The sequence below is a fragment of the Myotis lucifugus genome, unplaced genomic scaffold, assembly GCF_000147115.1.
Source record: "Myotis lucifugus unplaced genomic scaffold, Myoluc2.0 scaffold_4, whole genome shotgun sequence".
Lineage (NCBI taxonomy): Eukaryota > Metazoa > Chordata > Mammalia > Chiroptera > Vespertilionidae > Myotis > Myotis lucifugus.
This window is the reverse complement of record NW_005871052.1, coordinates 20,552,352-20,576,612: the sequence shown is the minus strand read 5'-3', so window position 1 is coordinate 20,576,612 and position 24,261 is coordinate 20,552,352. Positions and strand designations below refer to the sequence as shown.

Sequence of the window (24,261 nt, the reverse complement as noted above, 5' to 3'; positions counted from 1 at the left end):
CGAATGCTGTGTTTTCCTTCTAGTTGAAGAGTCTCTCCTCAGCCAGCCTTCCTGTGTTCTGGTTGATGTCCGTCCGTCCTTTTAGTTGTATTTTGAAGTGGTTGTTTGCGGCAGCAGTTCTCCAGTGTTTACCTATGCCGCCATCTTCGATTCTCCCGGTATCGGTTAGTTTAGAAGAGATAGAAAAAGAATGAGTGGGTAAGAAGAAAACAAAAAAAGACAAAACAAAAAAGTTATTCGTGTATTTTTGGAAAAGAATAGAGAGAGGAGAACCAAGATGGCAGCATAGGTAAACACCTATACTTGCTGCCTCTCCCAACCACATCAAAATTATATCTAAAAGGCAGAACTACTACCACCCAGAACCATGGGAAAACTGGCTGAGTGGAAGTTCCACAAGTAGAGAGGTGAAGAAAGCGCATTGAGACTGGTAAGAGGTGCAGAGTCACGGAAAGTGCTGGCACCTTCATGTGTTGCTCTTTTAATCGGGATGGAGATACAAGCTGCCGCTTGCTCTGAGCTCCAGTTCCAGGTGAGACTCTGGGGACCGAGACTCATATGGGGAGAAACTGGACTGTCTGGCGTTGGCACCGAAACGTGAGGTCGGCTTTCTCTCAGAGGTGCATATAGCGATCATTGTTCCTGCACGTGGGGTGGGTGGGGGCACGGGACACGGAGACCTGGGGACTCCTCCAATGAAGGGCTGACTGGCAGCCATCGCTGTTTGTTTTGCCCTGTTGATTCCCAGAGACCCAGCCCCACCTAATTTACAAACCCACCCAAGTTGTGCGCATCAACTTTTGCATATGAATGTCCTGTCCTTTCTCTGCCTAAAACCTGTCAAACTGCAGCTGGGTCAGAGAGCCCCAGAGCTTCCAAAAGAAGGCCCTAGGTCCAGCAGTAGCAGCCTGCCTTGCTTCACAGCTGGGCCTCGTCTGGGCACTTCCAAACCCCATACAAAGAGGGGGAGTCTGCAGATGTCTCTGTAGCTCCTGCTGGGCGACCCCAGACATTGGCTGACCTTGCACCTCCTTGGAGATCCAAGAGCCAGTGTACCCAGTGGTCACAGGGAGACAATACCTGATTACAACTCTTCACATTCATTATAGACACACTCAAGGGACAGACTCAGTGAGCACCAAAGCCCCACTGAAGGAAGTCCTGCCCCATAAGGGTGTTTCCTGCACAACAGATCTTCCAGTGTAGACACAGCTGGTCATCACAGCCAATTGGCCTGGAGGTCAATTCCTCCCAGTGATACCTACAACAATCAAGGGTAAACTACAACAAGACTGTGCATACAGCCCACAAAGAGGTGCCCCAAGAGTGTTTACCTCAGGTGACGGGAGGCTGAGCCACTGGGCCCTATAGGACACATACTACACAAGGCCACTCTATCAACTCAAGGAGACTTAGCAGCTACCCAATACATAGAAACAAACAAAGGGAAGCAGCCAAAATGTGGAAACAAAGAAACATGTCTCAAATGAAAGAAATGGATGAAAGCAAAATATTGGATATAGAGTTCAAAACCACAGTTATAAGGTTACTCAAGAATCTTTTAGAAACCTCCGAGAAATTTAGTGAGACCCTCAAGGATATGAAAAAGAACCAATCAGAAATTAAGCATACACTGACTGAAATACAGAATAATATACAGAGATCCAACAGCAGATTAGAGGATCGCAAGAATCAAGTCAAAGATTTTAAATATGAAGAAGCAAAAAACACCCAACTGGAAAAGCAAAAGAAAAGAGAATCCAAAAATATGAAGATAGTGTAAGGAGCCTCTGGGACAACTTCAAGTGTACCAACATCTGAATTATGGTGGTGCCAGATGAAGAGAGACAGCAAGATATTGAAAACCTATTTGAAGAAATAATGACAGAAAACTTCCTTTACCTGGTGAAAGAAATAGACTTACAAGTCCAGGAAGTGCAGGGAACCCCAAACAAGAGGAATCCAAAGAGGTCCACACCAAGACACATCATAATTAAAATGCCAAGGGCAAAAGACAGAGAGAATCTGAAAAGCAGCAAGAGAAAAACAGTTAGTTACCTACAAGGGAGTACCCATATGACGGTCAGTTGATTTCACAACAGAAACTATGCAGGCCAGAAGATAGTGGCAAGAAATATTCAAAGTAATGAATAGCAAGAACCTTCAAACAAGATTAGTCTACCCAGCAAAGCTATCATTTAGAATTGAAGGTCAGATAAAGAGCTTCACAGACAAGAAAACACTAAAGGAGTTCATTACCACCAAACCAATATTATATGAAATGCTGAAGTGTATTCTCTAAGAAGAGGAAGAAGAATAAAAAGATAAAGAGAAAAAATTATGAACAACAAAGTGACAACAAATACATATATCTATTAACAAGTGAACCTAAAAATCAAATGAATAAAAAAACTGGATGAACAGAACAGACTGGTGAATGTAATAGAATCAGGGGCATAGAAAGGGAGCAGATTGACAGTTCTTGGGGGGAAAGGGGTTGTGGGGGGTGTGGGAAGAGATTAGACAAAGAGCTTACACCTATGGACAAGGTCAGTTGGGGGGTGGGGTGGGGGGGACCAGGCCTGGCTTGAGGTGGGAACTGGGTGGAGAGGAGCTATGGGGGGGAAAAAGAGGTGCATCTGTAGTAATTTGAACAATAAAGATTTAAAAAAAAACAATAGAGGAGAGAGCAGTAAGGCTTGATTTTAGTGATTAAAACTAAACAATTAGAAGAAGAAGAGAGCAGGGGAGGATAGGAAAAACAAAAGCATAAAAAATGACTAGCAAAGAAAGAGAAAAGAGAAGGGTGCATGTTCTTGGAGTAGTGGAGAGGAAATTAGATATATGAGTACTTCCAACAGAGACTACAATAATATGTCAATAAAGCAGATAAAGATAAATTTTTAATGAGGGGTAAAAAGAAAGGAAAGAGAAAAACTAAAGTGGGGACAGGAGAAGAGAAAACAGGATGAAAAAGGGAGAAATGAGGAAGAAATGGTGGAAAAAAAGAAAACATAAGATAAAATAAAATTGCAATAAAAATAAAAATATAGACAAAGAAAACATAATACAAAAAGGAAAAAAATACAAAAGAAAGAAAGAAAAGAATTTTTTTAAAAAAATAAAGGTAAAAAATAAAAAATGAAGTGGTGTTCTCTTCAGCCTAGTTTTAACCCTTTGCGGTCGTTTGTCTACTCTCATCCATCAAAGCTTTTTTACCGTTCCGGTCGTATGTCTGCTCTCAGCCACCACAACAAGGAACCGTACGAATCTTAACTCTTTTCATTCATGTATCAGTTCATAATTTCTCTGAAAGCTCTTGTGCCTAAGCGACCTTGTCACGAACCAAAACATTGCCCCGACAAATCGGAGATATCGAAACTCAATATAAACAAACGCGGTTGTTCCACACTCGCCATGCAAAACACCATGGCGAGTCAGTCGCCTTTTGAGAGTGAAGAAATCGACAAGCTTCGGAGATACTTCGCAGAATTTCAAATAAAGCTTTACAAATTACGTTTAACTGTAATTAGGCATTCTCGCTTGTTAAGATATTTCAAAATAATACTCCAAAATGGCAAAAAAAAGTTACCGAAAGAAGTGTACTGCGAATCTGAAAGTAACGATGAAGAGTTTTATTTTGGCACCTTGAATACTGACTCTGATGTAGAAAGTGATAACGTTTGTAGTGATTCTACTAGTAGTGATGTAGTTCCAAAAAAGAATTAATAAATCTTGTTTATCCTTCATAATCTTGTATGTTATGTATCACTGCTCTTTCAATGGAAATTAATTCCGACCAGTACGCGACACCCATGTCCAAATTTAATACGACCGAAAAGGGTTAATTGTTTTATAATCATGCCTTTCTCTTGTACTCTCCTGGTCTGTAGTGCTGTAATTCTGTTTATTATTTTGTATTTTTATACTAAGCTTGTATGGGTTTGATTTTGATCATTTCCTGTTGCTCATTTTTATGTGAAATGACTTTGCCTGACCTGAGCTTTTAGAGGCTTGGTTCATCTAGCTTTTCTAACTTCACAGAGCTGCCTTTTGTGTTGTTTTCAGTGATATCCTGTCTTTCTTCCTCTTCATTTCTTTTGTCTGGGTCTTCTTCTCCTTTACTTCTATTGTCCTTGTCTTGCCTAATTTTAATTCCACTTCTAGCAGTTTTTCCTCATTGTGTCCTGAAAGGAAGATTTATTGGTGAGTTTATTTATTTATTTATTTAGTTTTTTTTATTGGTGAGTTTTGAGAGTTCATGGGATTAGACTTTTCCAGCTCCTTCAGAATGTATTATCTCAGACAGCTTGCATTCATTTACTATTGGGATTAAAAAACAGCCCTTTGTCATGTACTGTTCCTAATTTGGCCACTAAGTTTTACAGTGAATACACTCTGGGTATTCTGATCAGGTGGCCTCTGCTTATCTATACATATAAAAGGCTAATATGCTATGTGTCCATCCGACCTGGTAGCTATGACGCACACTGACCACCAGGGGGCACACACTCAATGCAGGAGCTGCTGTGATACACACTGGCCACTTACAGAGAAACGGCGCCACAGACCTGGTGCCCACAAAGCAACACTCGGCTTCCCCCAAGTGGGACACAGGCCCCGCCACCACCCCGGAGCGACAGCCCACCCAATCGCAGCCGATGCTGCTGAGACCCCATGGTGCAAAATACGGCCCATAGCCCAGCCCAGAAGTGGTGGCTGTGGGTGCTGGGAAATGATGTCATGTAGCAACGCCTGGCTTCCTCTCCCTAGCGATGACTAGCCTCCTTGCAGTTTCTTCAGCCCAGGAACACAACTTGCTTTATAGCCAGGTGGAAACATTTCATACTGTAACCAAATGTCTGTGAAGTATTTTCCCATGCTTCATCTCATTTGATCCTCACAGAAGTCCTGGAGTAGGTAGGTAGGATACTCAGTGGAATCCTATTTTTTTTTCCAGTAGCCAGAAAACGGAGATTTAGAAAGCTTAGAAACTTGACCTGACTGAAAAGAAGTAAGAAATGGTGGACCTTGAAAATAACTTCAGGTTTTCTCATTGCACAGAATATAGTCCAACACTGTTGCTGTTAAATATTTTACCCTTTGTTCTCCCTGTGTGATCTACCATAATAATCTGCTTCGGGTTGATATTTACTGCTATATTGCTGACAATTACCTGAAAGAGAAGTTGGGGTGCTTCACTGGGCTGGATAAAGTTTAGCTAAATCAGAAAGCAGGTCTAATTAACACTATGGTGTCGGGTGAATTTCCCGCCAAAATATAAGATGGCGCGGGCAATTATTTAGGTTTCCCGCGCAAAATCAGAGTTAGTTTAAAATGCCTATATCTTTTGAAGTATGGGTTCGATTGAAATGAAATTTTCGGTTTCTTGTGTAAAAAATGAAAATTTATTCAATCACAGACATTTTTTTATCTATTCAGTACATAAATAATTCGATATATATAAACTAAATACGAAAAACCCAAAAAATACTTATTACCTAAAAATATACACATATTTTTAAAGTTTAAAATAAAATTTTCATAGTAAATCAAAACAAATAGAAATTAATAGTTTTTTAGCGTATGATATTTTTCAAAACACGCCCCTTTATGTAGAGGTATATTGCAAAATTTGCACATGTAGCGTGTCTCACTGCGCAATTTATGAACAGAACATACGCGACACCTTCTCAAAATGTTTTTCTTTTTTCCACTTCCGACAATTGCCTGTAACGTATGCTTTCTCATGTCCATCGATAGCCTGCATGGTGGATCAGATGTAGGTGGTTTAGCCCGCATTCCAGAAGTAGACGGTACTGGTTGAAGGTCTGGAACAATGTCCATGTCCTCTGGAATATCATCCGTCAACCAGTGGATAGCTGTTTGTTTCAAAAACATTTTAAAACCCATTTTTCTTTGCCTCACTGATTTGTAAACTGCATAAGAATTAAATAATGCGCAATTTATCATATACATTGCCAACCTTTTTGTCCATTTGACCGTCCTCCGCAATATCGAATAATATGAAAGGTATTGGTCGGCCTGGTCAACACCTTTCATATGTTTATTGTAGTCAATGAGTGCATTCGGTTTGACAATTTTCTTTTTTGATGTTCTGTCAATATTCTGACCTTCTTCCATCTCCGCAGAATGAATCGAAGAAATCAGGTATACAGGCTTTTTTGATTGCCACACTTGTAACAATATATCATTTTTCCTTATAAATTTTGTTTCACCTTTTTTCAAAGAAATTGTTTGAAAATCTTTAGGTATACCTCGATTTTTCCGGATTGTTCCACATATTCTGAATTTGTTTTTCATAAGTGCTTCACAATTTGCGACGCTATTATAATAATTGTCCATATATATATGGTACCACGAATCAGTGTATGGAGACACTACTGTTTGTATCGTTTCCAATAATCGCTTTCCTTCGCCGCAATAAATTTCCATGTTACAGATATATCCTGTATCACTTTCGCACAACAAACGAACCAATATTCCATATTTAACGATCTTGCCAGCATTATATACCCTAAAGAATAATCTTCCCCTCCAAGGTACGATCCCTTCATCTAGTGATAATTGCTGATGAGGTTTGTAAATATTTATAAATTTAGGCACAAAATAATCTAGTACTGGTCTCACTTTGCAAAGTCTATCTGATTCATTTACGATATCCGCATTATTATTGAAGTGCCAAGCTTTCCATATCTGTCGGAACCTGTCTCTCGTCATCGTTTTACCAAAATATGGCGTCTCCGTCCATGGCTCCGTGGTCCAATAGTCATCTCTTCTATCTTTGCGCACCTGTCCCATGAGAACAATTAACCCTAAAAACTTCTTCATCTCTTGAGGGGTTATATCTTTCCACTTTAGGCTTTTTTTTGAAAGTTTGAAATTATTCCTATTTTGATTATAATACCTGTTTGACTCCTCTACAAGAAATTCAAAAAAATCATCTCCGATAAATAATTTCACGGCATCTTCTATATTATTTATAACAGCATCTGTGTTTAATCCTTGATGCCCTAAAAAATCTTCTAAGACCGGTGGATTATCAACATGCGACCATTCTTCTCTCCCGCCTTCTATATCTGACTCTGAGTCAGAGCTGGAGCTCGAAATTCTTCGTCGCCTCAATGTCCTGGGATGCACCATTACTTCATCATCACTAGAATCTTCATCACTTGTACTCGCATTTTCAAGATCGCTATCACAAGAATAATTGGACAACTTGTCTGCACAAAACTCATCATCACTATAGTCTGAATGCTGCGACATTCTAGGTTAAAGCAAATAAAAATAATACTAACTGAAAATAGCGGTACTCCGATAGATATCTGATATAAAAAAATAATTATTATGCGAACACTTTGCGGAACGATTTTATTTTATTTGGTTAAAAAATTCTATATGAATGTCTTTATCACAATATATTTAAATATTTAAACACGTAATAATATTCACAAAACTCAAAACTAAAGACGTCCGGACACAAGAAGTATTTCTCAATAACTATTCTCTTTGCATGGTGAGATATCCAGGGATATCGGTTATAAAATGAGAAAACAATACATTGGTACCCTAACGGTATTGTACTCGACCAGCGCCATAAAGTGTTCTCTACTTACAAGGGATTTTTATGATACCTATTACCCCAATGGGTATGAAACGGTTCGCATACGCAGGTAGGTATCTTTGTGAACGGCAAACAAACAAATATTTGGTAATACGCAGTTACAATCGGCCCGAGTTTACACGTTTCCCGCACTCCACCGCAAATCTATATGAACCGAGTTAAGACGGCTCCCGCGGAGTACGCGCAATTCACGCGAGCCGACTTAACTCGTTTCCCGCAATCCAAGTGTTAAGCAACTTTATTCTACATATATAAAAGGCTAAGTTGACTTGCGCATGTGCAATACATATAAAGCTCTCACTGGCGCCGATCGCACGTGTGTGTGTGTGTGTGTGTGTGTGTGTGTGTGTTTCCACTTGTCATTGTGGATCATGTATTTGGTTGACACTTCTATTATAGAGAATAGGGATATTAAAATATTTCTTCTAATTAATTTTATTTCAATGTGCATGAATTCGTGCATCGTGCCACTAGTTACCATAGAATTGTTGATACCTTGCAGATCATGTGGCTGTTGGTGGTTTCCTTCCTTGTTCTTGCATTTTGAAGGTCAAGGGGATTTCTTATGTCCCAGTGTGTTGTACCTGTTGTTCGTACATTCTATATAGTTATTTTGTTTGTAATGTGATAATTTCAGCAGATGAAAATGCTATGCTTCCACTGCTTTGCCATCTCCTCCATCATGTTTTCTAACTATTTTTTTTTCTTTTTGTGGTAAAAATCACATTATGTGAGATCTACTCTCTTTAAAAAAAGTAAGTGTTCCTTATAATTATGAGCATAATATTGTACAGGAAATATATAGGACTTATTCATCTTGTATAACTAAATCTTTATACTATTGTATAGCAACTTCCATGTCCATTTCCTCCCAAGCCCCAGTCAACCACCATTCTACTTTCTGTTTCTATGATTTAAAATTTTTTTAATTGATTTCAGAGATGAAGGGAGAGGGAGAGAGAGATAGAAACATCAATGATGAGAGAGAAACATTGATAGGCTGACTCCTGCATGCCTCACTCTAGGGGTCGAGCCTGCAACCTGGGCATGTGCTCTGACCAGGAATAGAACCACGACCTCCTGGTTCATAGGTTGACGCTCAACCACTGAGCCTCGCCAGCTGGGCTGCTTCTATGACTCTGACTACACTAGAAACCTCATATAAGTGGAATCATGCAGTATTTATCTATGACTAGCTTATTTGACATACGTGATATCCTCTAGATTCAGCCATGTTGCCATATTTGACAGGATTTCATTTTCCTGGCTAAATAATATTCCATTTTATGTATGTGCATTTTACTTATCTATTCATCCATTGATGGACATATACATTCCTTTAACAGTTGGGCTCCTGTGAATAATGCTGCAATAAATATCGGAGTGCAAGAATGTTTTTGAGATTTTGATTTCAATTCTTTTGGATAAATACTCAAATCTGAAATTGGTGGATCATACGTTAGTTCTATTTTTTAACATTTTGAGGAACCTTCATACCATTTTCCGTAGCAGCTGCATCGAAATTTCTACCAGCAGTGTACAGCGTTCCAATTTTTCCACATCTTCACCAACACTTTTTTTGTTTTTTCATAATTGCCATCCTAACAGGTGTAAAGCATTATCTCACTGGCTTTGATTTGTATTTTTCTTTTGCCATTAATTTCAAGTTTTGTTTTATGTTTGGCAAATGATTTGTATAATTTCAGTCTTCTTAAATTTGCTTAAATTTGTTTTGTTATCTAATAAGTGATTTATTCTGGAGAATGTTCTGTATGTACTTGAGAAGAATGTGTATTCTATTATTGTTAGGTAGAATGTTTCCTTAAATCCATTTGGTTTACAGTGTTATTCAAGTTCTCTAATTTCCTATTGATCCTTTGTATTTTTTTCTGTTATTGAAAGAGGCATAGTAAAGTTGCCGACTATTATTGTGTTGCCCTGTATTTCTCCCTTCATTTCTGTCAGAGTTTGCTTCATATATCATGTACTCAGATGTTGGATGCCTATCCTAATATATAAAAACCCGGGGTCTGTAAAGACCTAACAGACTACAGGTCCCTCCCCCCGGCCCTCAGGCTCCATTGATCAGGGGATGGCTAACGGGGGAACCAGGGTCAACTCAGGCTCCAATGAATCTGTAGCAGCAGTGACTGGTGAGCGGGGGCGGAAGGCAGACCGCTTGGTCCCTCCCCCGGCCCGCAGGCTCCCATTGATCAGGGGATGACTAACAGGGGGGGGACTGGCGAGCAGCTGGAAGGCAGGCCTCTTGGTCCCTCCTCCTGGCCCTCAGACTCCAATTAATCGGTAGCCGAGGTGGAGCGGAACTGGGGACTAGCTTTCTTAGTAGTCCTGTAGGTTCAATCTCCAGTGGACAGGCCAGGCAGCAATGGACCAGCGCCTCCGGCACGATCCCTACAGCCCTGCCGGCCTCCTGGAACTTGGCCTCGGGCACTGCAACTGCTTCTCCTCCATAGACGCTCCACAAGGAAGAAAGGATACCGCCAGCAGCGGCAGGGGTGACCAGCGGTGACTGACTGCTCTCCCTGTGCTTCCTCCAGGTCACTTGAGCCGGCCCCCGCCTGCCCCACTCCATATGAAGTGTGATCACTGCACTTGGAAGGAATGTAGTAAAAAAACCAAAACTGATAACCACTAGAATGCTGCAATCAACATCCAGAGTCCAGCTCAGGAGAACGGAGAGAAGGGAGAATTCCATAAGGTGGCCGATGCCATGATATTTCTGAGTGACTGCCTGGCATGTGACAGTTGTGTGACCACAGAGGAAGGAGTCCAAGTTTCTCAACAGAACACCAAGGACTTCTTCTGTGTTCTGAACCTTAATAAGAAATGTGATACCTCGCAGCACAAGGTGCTGGCAGTGTCCGTGTGCCTTATTTTGCTGGTAAATTCAGCCTCAGTGTCATTGATGCATCCAGAAGGCTCTGCAGCTTTCTCAAATGCCTTTGGGCGCACTGTCTTTGACATGAAGATAGCTGTGGGCTTCAGCATCCTGGAGAGTCAGAAGGAATTTGTGTGTCAGTACTGCCAGCACCATGAGGAAGAGCCCCGGCTACCCATGCTGACCTCTGCCTACCCCGGCTGGGACCAATATGCAGAGCGTGTGCTGGGTCACCCCATCACCCCCACCTCTGCATGGCCAAGTCTCCCCAGCAGATCATGGGCTCTTTGGTGAAGAATTACTTCAGCAGATAACAGAACCTGTCCCCAGACAAGATTTTCCACGTCATTGTGGCCCCGTGTTTTGACAAGAAACTGGAGGCCCTTTGCGAAGATGTTCCCACAGCTTCACACAGTTCCCAGGGTCCTGACTGTGTGTTAACCTTAGGTGAAATTGTCCAGATAATGGAGCAAAGTGACATCGCCTTGAATGATGCCGCTGTGGACACGCTGTTTGGAGACATGAAGGAGAAGGAGGTGAGGCTCCACGAGGGTGCTAGCTCTGACAGGTACCTGGTGCACATCTTGAGGCACATGGCCAAGGAACTGTTCAACGAGGACGTGGGAGTGCTCACCTACCGCACTCTGAGGAACAAAGACTTCCAGGGAGGTCACCCTTTGAAAAGGACAAAGAGGTTCTGCTACGCTTTGAAGCTGCTTACGACGGCTTTTGGAACATCCAGAGTGGTCCTGAAGCTGTAGAGGGGCAAGTTCCCCTGCCCCTTCGTGGAAGGTCCTGGCCTGCTCCAGGCATGCCTAAGCGGCAGGGACCAGGGCCTGGCCCAGGCAGACGACGGGTGTGCAGATAGGGCGCTGCGGTGGCAGATGGAAGGCCTCTATGCTGCCATCCCGGTGTGGCCCCCGGAAACTAGCACCCATGTGCAGGAGCTATACCAGGAGTGGCTGGGGCGGTGGGGGGGAGGGGCGGGGGGGGGCGACTCCCCCTGGGCCCAGGTGGCCCTGCACACTGCCTAGCAGGGCCCAGGGCAGCTTGCCAGGATATCAAGTGGTAAAGGTCCAGCAGACGCCTGGCCTGCAGGCCGCCTGAAGAGGGGTGTCAGACATGTGAAGGAAAGGCTTAGCATCTCTGTCATTGGTTTGGTATTCAGAATTCCCTGCTCCTCATCTGTCAGCTCCCTCCCTCTGAGGAGCGCTGTCGTCGTCACACGGATGCAACTGTAATATTGTATCTCGAGAGGATTGCCCCAATGTACGTATCCTTTTATTCGACGATGAAAAAATCCCAAAGGACGAGAATGGAGACAGACTACTATCCTTTAGGCTTAAAAAAACCCCGGAAGTGTCCTGCGAAGAGCTGAGACTTGGTTCTATTCACTTGCCTCACAGAGATTGGATGAGGAAATGGCCCAGTTTGGCCCTGACTTTACCCACTTATGTTACTCTTGAAGGTGTCTTTGCCACATTGTGAATAAACTGCCACCTTTTGGAATAGGGGCTCTTACGAAAGTCTGCATTCCCAACTTTTTTTGAAACAGATCTATGTTCTGCAACTGTGGCCACCGTCCTGAAATCAGGTCCTGTTGCTGGGAATCAGGAGGCACTGGAGTGGAGCCCCCCCGCCCCCCAGCATGCCCTTTTACATTCAGGGATTGAGCTGAACTCACTTTGGGGGAGGCCTGGCAAGGGAGACAGGTGTCACAGATGGAAGGATGGAGAATGGAGAGGCAGACACCCTGCTCGGTCCCTCCCTGGGTGGGGTCAGGCAGATGAAGGCCAGCCAACCCACCTCACAATTGGGTGAGATAGCCTCCTCTGTGTCCACCTCTCGCCCCGTGGGCCCAGCCACTCCCCTCAGCTCTGGGCAGCCCTCTGCGTTCCATTTTCACTCTAAGTGAGAAGGGAGAGAGCAGTTGGCCCACAGACAACTATACAGAATGATAGGGCTCATGGCTGGTGAGCGCAGTGGCAGTGGTGGGAGCCTCTCCTGCCTCCATGCAATGCTAAGGAGCAGTGAGCTGAGTGGTAAGGAGCAGTGAGCAGGTGGGTGGTAAGAAGCAAGGGATCCTGGACTGCGAGAAGGATTTCCAACTGTCGACTTAGGCCCACAGGGAATGGGACTAAGTTGGCAGGCAGACATCCCCTGAGGGGTCCTGGACTGCAAGAGGGTGCAGGCTGGGCTGAGGGACACCCCCCCAGTGCACGAATTTCACGCACCAGGCCTCTAGTGTATTTATAATTGATAAGTCTTTCTGGTAAATTGAAGCTCTTATCATTATAGTGGGGCCCAGTGCACAAAATTGTGCACCTTGAAAGGAACTGTGGTTCGCGAGGCTGCAGTGGGCACAGGGGCGGGTTTCGGCCCATCCCTCTGCGCCCCTGCCTGTCCCTCCCACAGTGGCCCCCAGTCCCCTCTCTGCCGGCAGTCCCGCTCCAGGCACCACCGCTCGCACCTGCTGATGGCATGGAGCGATTGGGTCCGGTGCCAGCAGTGGGTGTGAGCAGCAGTTGCTGCCCAGATCACCCCTCTGGAGCAGGGGCAGGTGGAGAAGCCCTTAGGGGCCATCGGGGCCGGTAGCTGTAGCTCGAATCCGCTGATGGTGCCGAGTGATCGGGACTGGCACAGGGCACCAGCAGTGGGTGCAAGCAGCGGCTCCGGCACCGTCTGTGGGTGCGAGCGGGGCCAGCGCCCGTAGCGGGTGCGAGCTCCAGGTGGGACCGCGGGGTGCAGGAGCAAACAATTTTCAGTAATCACCAGAGGCTCACCCAGATGACAACGACTGGCATCCCGCCTTGGTCTGGCACCCCCACTCAACCTGCTCCACCATTCCCCCGCAGCCGACGCCCGCCAGGTTCCACCCTCTGCCACCTGCTGCCGACGCCTGTCATGTTCCGCGCGTGCCTCCTGGTGGTCAGCGCACGTCATAGCGACCGGTTGTTCGTTGTTCCACCGTTTGGTCTTTTTGCATATTAGGGTTTTATATGTATATATAAAACCTCTTTTCGCCCACCCCCGCCTCTGACCTCAGGTCTTTTCCATCCTATTGTCTGTGTCCATGGATTATGCATATCCTATCCTATATAATAAAAGGCTAATATGCAAATTGTCCCCTTGGCAGTTTGACCGGGAGACCGGAGGTTCAATCGCTTGCTATGACATGTGCTGACCACCAGGGGGTGGCGCAGAACATGGTGGGTGACCAGCGGCGGCGGCAGGGCACTGGGGGAGTGGGGGGAGGAGGCAGGGAGGCCGGGAGGCGGGGAACCGCATGGTGGCGGCACGGAGGCGGTGAGGGAAGAAGGAGGTGGGGAGGCCGGGAGGTGTGGAACCTGATTGGCCCTGATCGCCAACCAGGCCTAGTGACCCTACCTGTGCACGAATTTCGTGCACTGGGCCACTAGTAGGCATATAAGTTCTTTGGTTATCTTTTCCCACCCCGCCTTCCCTCTGAGATCCACTGTCTGTACCATGCTTCTATGCCTCTGAACCTATTTTGTTCATCTGTTTATTTTGTTCATTAGATTCCACATATGAGTGAGATTATGTGATACTTATCTTTCTCTTACTTAGCCTGTGTGTCTTTACTAGTAAGTCTAAAGTAAGTCTTTTGTAGACAGCATAATTAGATCTTGTTTTTTCTTAAATCCATTCAGCCACTTTATTTTGATTGGAGAACTTATCTTTAAAATTTAAAATAATTATTGATAAAAAAAGGACTTGGCTATTTAATGTATCTCAATTAAATATTTCTAGTTATAGTTATTATTTATGCTTTTATTTTTAATTTCTATACTAGAAAAAGTGTGTTTTGTACCACTTTTAGAGTATTATGGTATTCTTTATTTGTCTATATACAGGGTGGGGCAAACGTAGGTTTACAGTTGTTCATATGAAAAATTATACAATAACTAAAATGAACAATACAAGAATAAAATCTGTGTTTCATGTGCTCAGAACTGTAAACCTACGTTTGTCCCACCCTGTATTTACCTTTACCAGGTTGCTTTTATACTTTCATATACTTTTGTGTTGCTGTTTAACTCCATTTCATTTCAACTAGAACAATACCCTTTATCATATCTTGTAATGGCAGCTCTACATTGATGAATTTCCTCAACATTTGTTTATCTGAAAGTCTCTCTCTCTCCATTTTTTGAAGGACATTTTTGCTGTATAGAGTATTTTTGTTTGGCAATAATTTTCTTTTATGACTTTTAATATATCATTCCATTCCCTTATGTTCTACAAAACCTCTGATGAGAAATCTATTAATAGTCTTATTGGGGCTCCCTTTTATGTGATGAGTCACTTTTCTCTTTTTGCTTTCAAAATTCTGACTTTGTACTTGAATATTGACAATTTAATTATAATGTGGCCTGCTGGGGATTTCTTTGATTTCATCTTTTTTAGTCTGTTTGAGCTTCTTGGATCTGGTTATCTATTTTTCTTTCTCCAGATTTTGGAAGTTTTCAACCACTATAATATTTATGTACCTTTCTCTCTCTCTTCTCATTCTGAGATGCCTATAATATGAAGAGCAAGCATGTCAAACTCAAAGGCTAACATGGGCCAAATAGACAATATTTAAGTTTATGTGGGCTTCAAAAAACCAAAAACTTCAATTTTCATAGAAATGTAGGTTTATTTCGATAGAGACATGCTGAATACAAAGGGCTGAAATAAATGAGTAATCGTTAACATAAAATAATAGAACATTTTAATAAAAATTAATATTTTTTCTTAAACATTAACTTACCAGACACTGAATAAATGCAAAATTAATAAGCATAATGCAAATAATCCTATTTTTCTTGTTCTCCGAAAGTGAAATATTTCCTGTTGTGCACACCAAACAAGTCAGTACAAGACTAATGACGTGGAAATTGGCTGCTAAAATATTCACTGCTAGTATTAGTGAAGAGAAATGGTGCGCTTGTGCATAAGGCGTGTAAGGGAAATGAATGCAACATGATTATAGTAATCAGCCATTAGCGAATGTTGTAGTTCATTATTAATTATGTATAACAGGATATTGTAAAAATTAAGTTATGAAATTTTTATTAAAATGTTTCTTACATACCATTATATTGTCTGGGCCGCAAAAAATACTCGTCATGGGCTGCATGTGGCCTGTGGGCCGTGTGTTTGACATGCTTGATGAAGAGTGATTCATGTGTCCCTTAAGTTCCATAGGCTTTCTTCACTCTTTTTCATTCTTGCTCCTGTTTACTCTTCTGACTGGATAATTTCAAATGACCTTTCATCAAGTTGGCTGATTCTTTGTTCTCCTTGATCAAGTCTTCTGTTGAACCCAGCTATTGAATTTTTCAGGTCAGATTTTGTATTATTTAGCTCCCAAACTTTCTTTTTTATATTTTCTGTCTCTTGACATTCTCATTTTGTCCGTGTGCCATTTTCTCAAACTCATTGAAAATCTTTATGATAGTTATTTTAAAAAATTTTGTCAGATCATTCATATACCTTCATTTCTTTAGTGTAAGTTTCTGGAACTTCATTTTTTCCCCTTCAACTGGACCTTCTTTTTCTCTTTTCATGTTTCTTTTACCTTGTGTTGGTATCTGCACATTTGAAGAAATAGCCGTATCTCCTAGTCCAGTGGTCGGCAAACTCATTAGTCAACAGAGCCAAATATCAACAGTACAATGATTGAAATTTCTTTTGAGAGCCAAATTTTTTAAACTTAAACTATATAGGTAGGTACATTGTTATTAACTTAATTAGGGTACTCCTAAGCTGGCCTTTGCTAAAAACGTCCTCAATCTGATTGAGGTACGTTTGCTGAGATCGATCCCTTCCAACTCTCCCGTCCACACTCGTCTTGTATACTTGTTTCGTCTATCTCTTTTCTGAAAACCGACTTCTGCACATGGGCAACAAAGTTTCAATCGCAGTGTGCGTGCGCGCACGCATGTGGTATTTTGTGGAAGAGCCACACTCAAGGGGCCAAAGAGCCGCATGTGGCTCGCGAGCCGCGGTTTGCCAACCACTGTCCTAGTCTATATGCACTGGCTTTGACTGGGAAAGACCTTCACCAGTCATTCCAGCTAGAGATTTTGGGGGCCCGTGGTTGTATTTTCTCTGGACTTGTATTTATAGATTTGTAATTAGAAGGATTTGTACCAACAAATCTTTTTCCAGGCCCTCATTATCAGGAGGAAAGCCTTAAATTGTGTGTCTCCTCCCAATTGTGCAAAGCCATGTTAACTGTATCAACACACCAACTGCTTTTCCTTTGTTCTTAGCTGCCACCAGGCATCCAATTTTTTCTGGTTTCATCAGTACTAATTAGTGAGCTGAGACAGAAACCAGTACTTTATGTAGTTCTCTGTGATTCTGGAATATTGTATACACTAGAGGACCGGTGCACGAATTCGTGCACCAGTGGGGTCCCTAAGCTTGGCCTGCGGGATCGGGCCGAAATTGGCTCTCCGACATCCCCTGAGGGGTCCCAGATTGTGAGAGGGCACAGGCCAGGCCAAGGGACTCCACCGGTGCACGATCGGGGCTGGGGAGGGACATGGGAGGTTGGCCAGCCGGGGAGGGACCGCAGGAGGGCTCCAGGGCATGTTTGGCCTGTGTTGCTCAGTCCTGATTGGCCAGACCCAGCGGCAAGCTAACTTACCAGTTGGAGCTCTGCCCCTGGTGGTCAGTGCACATCCTAGCAACTGGTCAACCGGTCGACTGTCTGCACGTCATAGCGAGCGGTCGAGCAGCCTTAGCATATCATTAGCATATTACTTTTTGATTGGTTGATCGGCTGACCGGACACTTAGCATATTAGGCTTTTATTATATAGGATGCTTCACTCTCTTTTTTCACCTGCTGGAGAAGTTGTAGGATAGGATGATTTTTCTTGGTGTTGATCTCTGCCAGCTTAGGGGAGGGGTTTATGTAAAGTGAAATTGTTGTTTTTACCTTTTTCAGTGCAACTGTTCTGACTTTGTCATTGTCTAGGGCACTGTAGCATCTTAACACATTTCGTACCGCATAGAAATCTCTAAGACATCCGCCAGGAACCGCACGTTTTTGGGCAAACTGCACGTTATTTAAATCATCATAACTACAGATCATAATGCACTTTAGGTGTTGTTTTTCAATAATTATAACATTTTTCTTTACAAAAACAAACAATTAAAGTTCCTAGTACTTTTTTAACGTATGGTACTGCGTAAAACATTTTCCTCTATGAAGAGGGACCAAACAAAATTTAGGTAAGTATCTAGATTCGCTCCTTTTTCCATGGGCGGCACAAACTCTTCAGGCTCTCGTAGGAAATTTTTTCTTTCCACTCGCTGGAATACACATAGGTTCATGCTGCTTCATATCACCTGACAACCTTTTGGGTGGATCTTTACAAGGTGCTCTCCTTGCACCCCCAGGGGAAGGGCTGGACAGATTTGTCTCTGGTTCTGGAGAGCCTTCATTATTGTCATCCGTTATCCAGTCTCTCGCCACCGATAGCAGAAACTATTTATACTTCACTTTTGCTTGTGGATTGAGGACGTTGTACACTCTAAATGAATTGAAAAGTCCACAGTTTATAAGGTACAGCACTACTTTTTTTTTGTCCATTTCATCGTTTTCCTTAGAATGGAACAACATGAAAGGAAGTGTATCAGTTTCGTTGGTTTCCTTCCTTTTTCTGAGAGAGGGCATTTCTAAAAGCGCCAGGAACTTGAAGACGAAGACTATTCGAATGACCAAAATACAATGTAACTGCAATGCTTTATGGGTTCGTGCAATTATATAGTTTTTCGTAGATTGACCTGCACGGTTTCCACCAATGAGATCGCTTCATTCGATGTGGACAAGACAGTGTGTTGACATCTAAGGTCCATACAGATGGCGCGCGAAACACAAGAAAGCTCGTGAGCGGTACGAAAGGTGTTAACTGGGATGTGGAATTCTCATAAAGCTATTTTGGTCCATGTATCATTGTTAACTTAGTATTTCCTTGGGAGAAAAAGTGCTGGGATTTCCTTTTCTGATATCTTGTGATGTCACTTCTTTAACTTTTTAACTGTGACATATTTGCAGAAAAATGCAAATATCATGTATACAGCTTGATGACTTTTTTTTACAAAGTGACCAGACCCATATGAATTTGTGTCCATAATGCCATCATATTCAAAAGACAATTTAGTTGCATATAAAACTCTGTTAGACATTCTTTTCCCTTCAAGGCTTTGAAAATCTTACTCCATTGTCTTTTTGCATCAGTCAAACTTGTTGAAAAGTCTGATGTCAATCTGATTCTTTTTACTTTATTTGTTCTTTCTAGCCTCTTATACTTTGATATTTCTAAGTGAATATGTCTAGATAACACTTTTGGTGGTGCCACTCTTTATTTTTAACATCACAATTGCATTGATGATTTTGCCACAAATTAAACAATATCACATGTGCCATGTTAACAACAGCAAAATTAACCAGATGTTCAAGGGTATCAATCGGGAAGGTGACAGTACCAGTAAGCTCACTAGCTCCAGTACTGTTACTGATATTATTAATATCAATAATGTTAGGAACAAACATCTTCATTCTACCACTTCCTGGCTATATTAACTTGAGCAAGGCAGCCTCTCTGAGCCTCTGTATCTAGTCTGTAAAATGGGAATAATAATAATAACAATTATAAATACCTGTAGGGTTGTAGTGAGCATGAAATGAGATAATGTATTGTTGAGCAGGAGGCCAGCCAAATAGTGAGTACTTCTTGAACGATTCTTACTAAAAATTAGTATAGGTCTTTCTAATCCACATTGTAATGCAAAAATACTTAGCAAAAGAAGACCACAATGAAAATATGAAAAGTGAATAAAATACTAACTGTCCTGCCCTTCAATGAGTTTGTTATTTTGTTCTGGGCTAAGTGTCTTCAGTGATGAACTAAAATTGAAGTTTATTTTTTAGGTGGATGAGAGGGGGCAGTCAAGATATATCTTACCATTACATTTGTCTTACTGTGATATTTATGCCTGCATCTGTCAGTTTTAGATTATAAACTTCTAAAGCATAAAGGATCATGTATTTACATTTTTGGTTGATTACAGTGGGTAAGATAAAACCCTTTTTGTATTACAAAAGTGATTCCTAATTTAAGAAGATTGTTATGGTAATTTAGAGCAAAGTTGATTTACTCTTGAAACATTCTCAAGTGACTTTAAGGTTCTAGTTGCTTCTCTTAAAGGCATTTACAAAAAGCCCAGTTTTTAAAATGCTTCTAAGAGAGCTATCAGTTTTTTTTCCTGGCATTATGTGAAAATACGTGTTTTAGCTATTGTATGAGTTATAGTCATAAGGAATTTTCAAAGCGCGGTTGCAAAGAATATTGATATTTTTAGAAAAAATGGGTAGATTTTCAGGGCTCAGATACATGAATGTTATAAGTGAGAGGCAGTCAAATTAATGCATTTTTGTGTATGTTTGAGAGGGTGTGATATCTTTTGAAAGGGTTTTGTTTTTCATTTGAAAAGCTAATGCAATTATTTTTGGCAATAATTGTTTTACCAGAAATACATTTGGATTTTATATCATGTCTCTGTTTATTAGACCGCGAGGAGATAATGAAATAGAGGTTAACAACCTTCTCAGTTTGAGTGCTATTAACAGTACTGAAATGATAAAAAATAGGTGGATACATTCAGATGTCCAATAGACATATGAAAAAATGCTCAACATCAGTAATCATCTGAGAGATGCAAATTAAAACATCAATGAGATATTACCTCACATCTGTCACAATGGTTATCATCAATAAATCAACAAACAGCAAGTTCTTGGGAGGATGTCGAAAAAAGGGAACCCTCGTGCACTGTTGGTGGGAATGCAGACTGGCACAGCCACTATGTAAAACATTATGGAGTTTTCTCATAAAATTAAAAATAGAACTACCATTTGACCCAGCGATTCTATTCTGGGACTATACACTCAGAATCCTGAAACATCAATCAGAAAGAATATATGTACCCTGTGTAAACAGCCCAAGCAGTGGTAGGTACATTTACACAATGGAATACTACCTGGTTGTAAAAGAAGAAGGAACTCTTACCTTTTTGTGATAGCATGGGTGGACCTGGATATTATTAGGGCTAAGTAAAGTAGGCCAGTAAGAGAAAGAGAAATACCATATGATCTCACTTATATGTAGAATCTAATGAACAAAATAAACTGATGAACAATAGTATCAGAGGCATGGAAACATGGAACAGACTTACAGCTCTCAGAGCGAGGGCACTGGATGAAAGAAGTTGAAGAGATTAGCCAAAGAACATATATGCCTAACCCATAGACACAGGTAAGAGTGTGGTGATGGCCAGATGGAAGGGGATCAGGGAATGGGGACATCTGTAATAGTGTCAACAATAAAAATAAATTAAGGCAGATAGAAGAGAAAGAGAAATCTACCAGTATATGAAAAGATAATTTTTATTTCCTTAACCTGAGCAGTAGTAATCTTAAGGCCTTTAAAAATTATAAAAGACAAGATGTTTTTGTATTTTCAGGGCTAGTTGGAATATTTGTAGATAGCTCAATTTTATAAGCTAATCCAACAAGCATTGAAATCTACCCTGCCCATGTGCAGAATGCTGTGGTATGTTCCATGGGAGATATAAAGATAAAACAGACTGTCCCTAATATTAAGAAACTAGAGGCCTGGTGCACAAAATTCGTGCATGGGCTGTGTGTGTCCCTTAGCCTGACCTGCACCCTCTCCAATCCGGGAGCCCTCAGGGGATGTCCTACTGATAGCTTAGGCCCGCTCCCCGTGGTTCTCTGCTCTCTGCGGGGCCTGCCTGCTCCACACCGCAGTGAATGCCAAGCAGGCCATTCTGGGTGCTCCCTGCAGGCGGCACTTGCTTGCTCCCAGGTTGCCGTGCGACGGCCAAGCAGGCCATGCAGTGCTGGAGCTGCCTCCTTCCTGCTGTCAGTCTTCTGCCGGGGTCAGCCCCAGCAGTCCAGGGGTTCCCAAAGGTGTGGACGGAGTCAGCGAAGAATGGTTTACACGGAGACAGCGTTCAGAACTCTCTAGCTCTCTTTAGTCTCTGTGGATCTTTCATTCTTCGCCGACTCTGTCCACACCTTTGGGAACCCCTGGGCCTCTGGGGCTGGACCCCGGCAAGTCTCCACGGAGGCGATGAGGTTAATTTGCATACTCAATCCTGATTGGCTGGTGGGCATCACAAAGGTATGGTCAATTTGCATCTTTCTCTTTTATTACTGTGGGTTTACCATGTAATAGGAGAGACAACACATATGTGCAAGTTACTATAACATAAGATAGACGGTGAAGTATTAAAAAATACTTTGTTTCTAAATGTTTATATTTCAGGCAAAATAAGAAAAATAATCAGTGTGTAAAATCAACTATATTAAATTGTAAAGGAAAACTGTACACACATGGAAAGCAATAATTAACTGTATAATATGCTCGGTATCATTTTCAACTAGGCTCTCCAAGCATGGCCGCTGATAGAAAAGAGGACATGTTGGCATGGTCACGCAGGAGGAGGACTCCACACAGACCCGAAAGAAGGGGTAAGAGCGAATAACAAGTAAATGGAAATTCTTACAGATGACTGTGTTTGGATAGAAAGTATGTCAAAGATTATCATATTCCAGAATATTTTGATTTTGGTTTTCTTTTTTTTTTAAATTATCTTTTTTGTTTGTTAGTTTATTGTCTTAAGCTTTACATATGTCTCGTTTTTCCCAAACTGACCCCCCCCCCCCAACCATTCCCACCAGGGCAGGCCCCTACTGCCCCAGAGTCTGTGTCCATTGATTATGCCAGTTGTTCTCAACCTTCTGGCCCTTTAAATACAGTTCCTTATGTTGTGACCCAACCATAAAATTATTTTCGTTGCTACTTCATAACTGTAATGTTGCTACTGTTATGAATCATAATGTAAATATCTGATATGCAGGATGGTCTTAGGCGACCCCTGTGAAAGGGTCGTTCGACCGTCAAAGGGGTTGTGACCCAAAGATTAAGAACCACTGGATTATGCTAACATGCATGCATACAAGTCCTTTGGTTGCTCTCAAAACCCCGCACCTCCCCTGCCATTTGTCTCTGGATCTATTTTTGTTCACCAAATTATGTTGATCATTATATCCTACATATGTGTGAGATGATGTGATATTTATCTTTCTCCGACTGGCTTATTTCACTTAGCATAATGCTCTCCATTTCCATCCATGCTGTAGCAAATGGTAAAAGTTCCTTCTTTTTTATAGTGGCGTAGTATTCCATTGTGTAGATGTACCATAGTTTTCTAATTCATCTGCTGATGGGCACTTAGGTTGTTTCCAAAGTTTAGCTATTGTTAATCATGCTGCTATGAACATAGGGGTGCATATATATCCTTTCTGATTGGTGTTTCTCGTTTCTTGGGATATATTCCTAGAAAAGTGGGATTACTAGGTCAAATGGGAGTTCCATTTATGACTTTTGAGGAAACTCCATACTGTCTTTCACAATGGTTGCACCAGTCTGCATTCCCACCAGTAGTGCTCGAAGGTTCCTTTTTCTCCCTATCCTTGCCAGCACTTGTTGTTTGTTGATTTGTTGATGATAGCAATTCTGACAGGTGTGAGATGGCATTTCATTGTCATTTTGATTTGCATCTCGGATGATTAGTGACTTTGAGCATCTTTTCATATGTCTCTCAGCCTTCTGTATGTCCTTTTTTCAAAAAGTGTCTACTTAGGTCCTTTGCCCATTTTTTGATTGGATCATGTATCTTCCTTTTGTTAAGTTATATGAGTTCTCTGTAAATTTTGGAGATTAAACCCTTATCTGAAATAGCATTGGCAAATATGTTCTCCCATGCAGTGGGCTTTCTTGTTGTTTTGTTGATGCTTTCTTTTGCTGTGCAGAAGCTTTTTATTTTGATGTAGTCCCATTTGTTTATTTTCTCTTTATTTTCCATTGCCCCAGGAGCTGTATCGGTAAACGACATATGTTTGATATTTTGCTGCCTATGGATTCTTCTAATATTTTTATGGTTTCCTCTCTTACGTTTAAGTCTTTTATCCATTTTGAGTTTATTTTTGTGTATGGTGTAAGTTGGTGATCTAGTTTCATTTTTTTTTTCATGTATCTGTCCAATTTTCCCAGGACCCTTTATTGAAGAGAGTGTCTTAACTCCATTGTATACTCTTGCCTCCTTTGTGAAATGTTAATTGAGCATAATTGATTGGGTTAATTTCTGGCTTCTCTCTTTGGTTCCATTGAACTATATGTCAGTTCTTGTGCCAGTACCAGGCAGTTTTGAGAACAGTGGCTTTGTATTATAGCTTGATATCTGGTATTTTGATTCCTCCAACTTTGTTCTTCTTTCTCAGTATTGTTGTGTCTATTCAGAGTGTTTTTTTTTATTCCAGATGAATTTTTGGAGAGTTTGTTCTAGATCTGTGAAATATTCCGTTGGTATCTTAATGTAGATTACATTGAATCTATAAGTTACTTTGGGTAGTATGGATATTTTAATGATGTTGATTCTACCAATTCATGAACATGGTATATTCTTCTATTTGTTTATATCCTCCTCTATCTCTTTTTTGAATGTCCTGTAGTTTTCCTATTAAAGGTCTTTTACTGCGTTAGATAAGTTTATTCCTAGATCTCTTAATTTTTTTTTTAGTGCAGTGGTAAATGAGCTTGTCTTTTCAA

The 24,261-nt window shown here is 41.6% G+C and overlaps 1 protein-coding gene across 1 annotated transcript in view; it reads left to right on the top strand.

The window, feature by feature from the left end:
• Positions 1–24,261, top strand: part of ABCB7 (ATP binding cassette subfamily B member 7) — a 173,803-nt gene that overhangs the window by 38,954 nt on the left and 110,588 nt on the right. Inside the window, exon 2 of the mRNA XM_023764720.1 lies at positions 22,035–22,121. Coding sequence (XP_023620488.1) covers positions 22,035–22,121 — 87 coding nt within the window. The remainder of the gene's footprint in view (positions 1–22,034; positions 22,122–24,261) is intronic.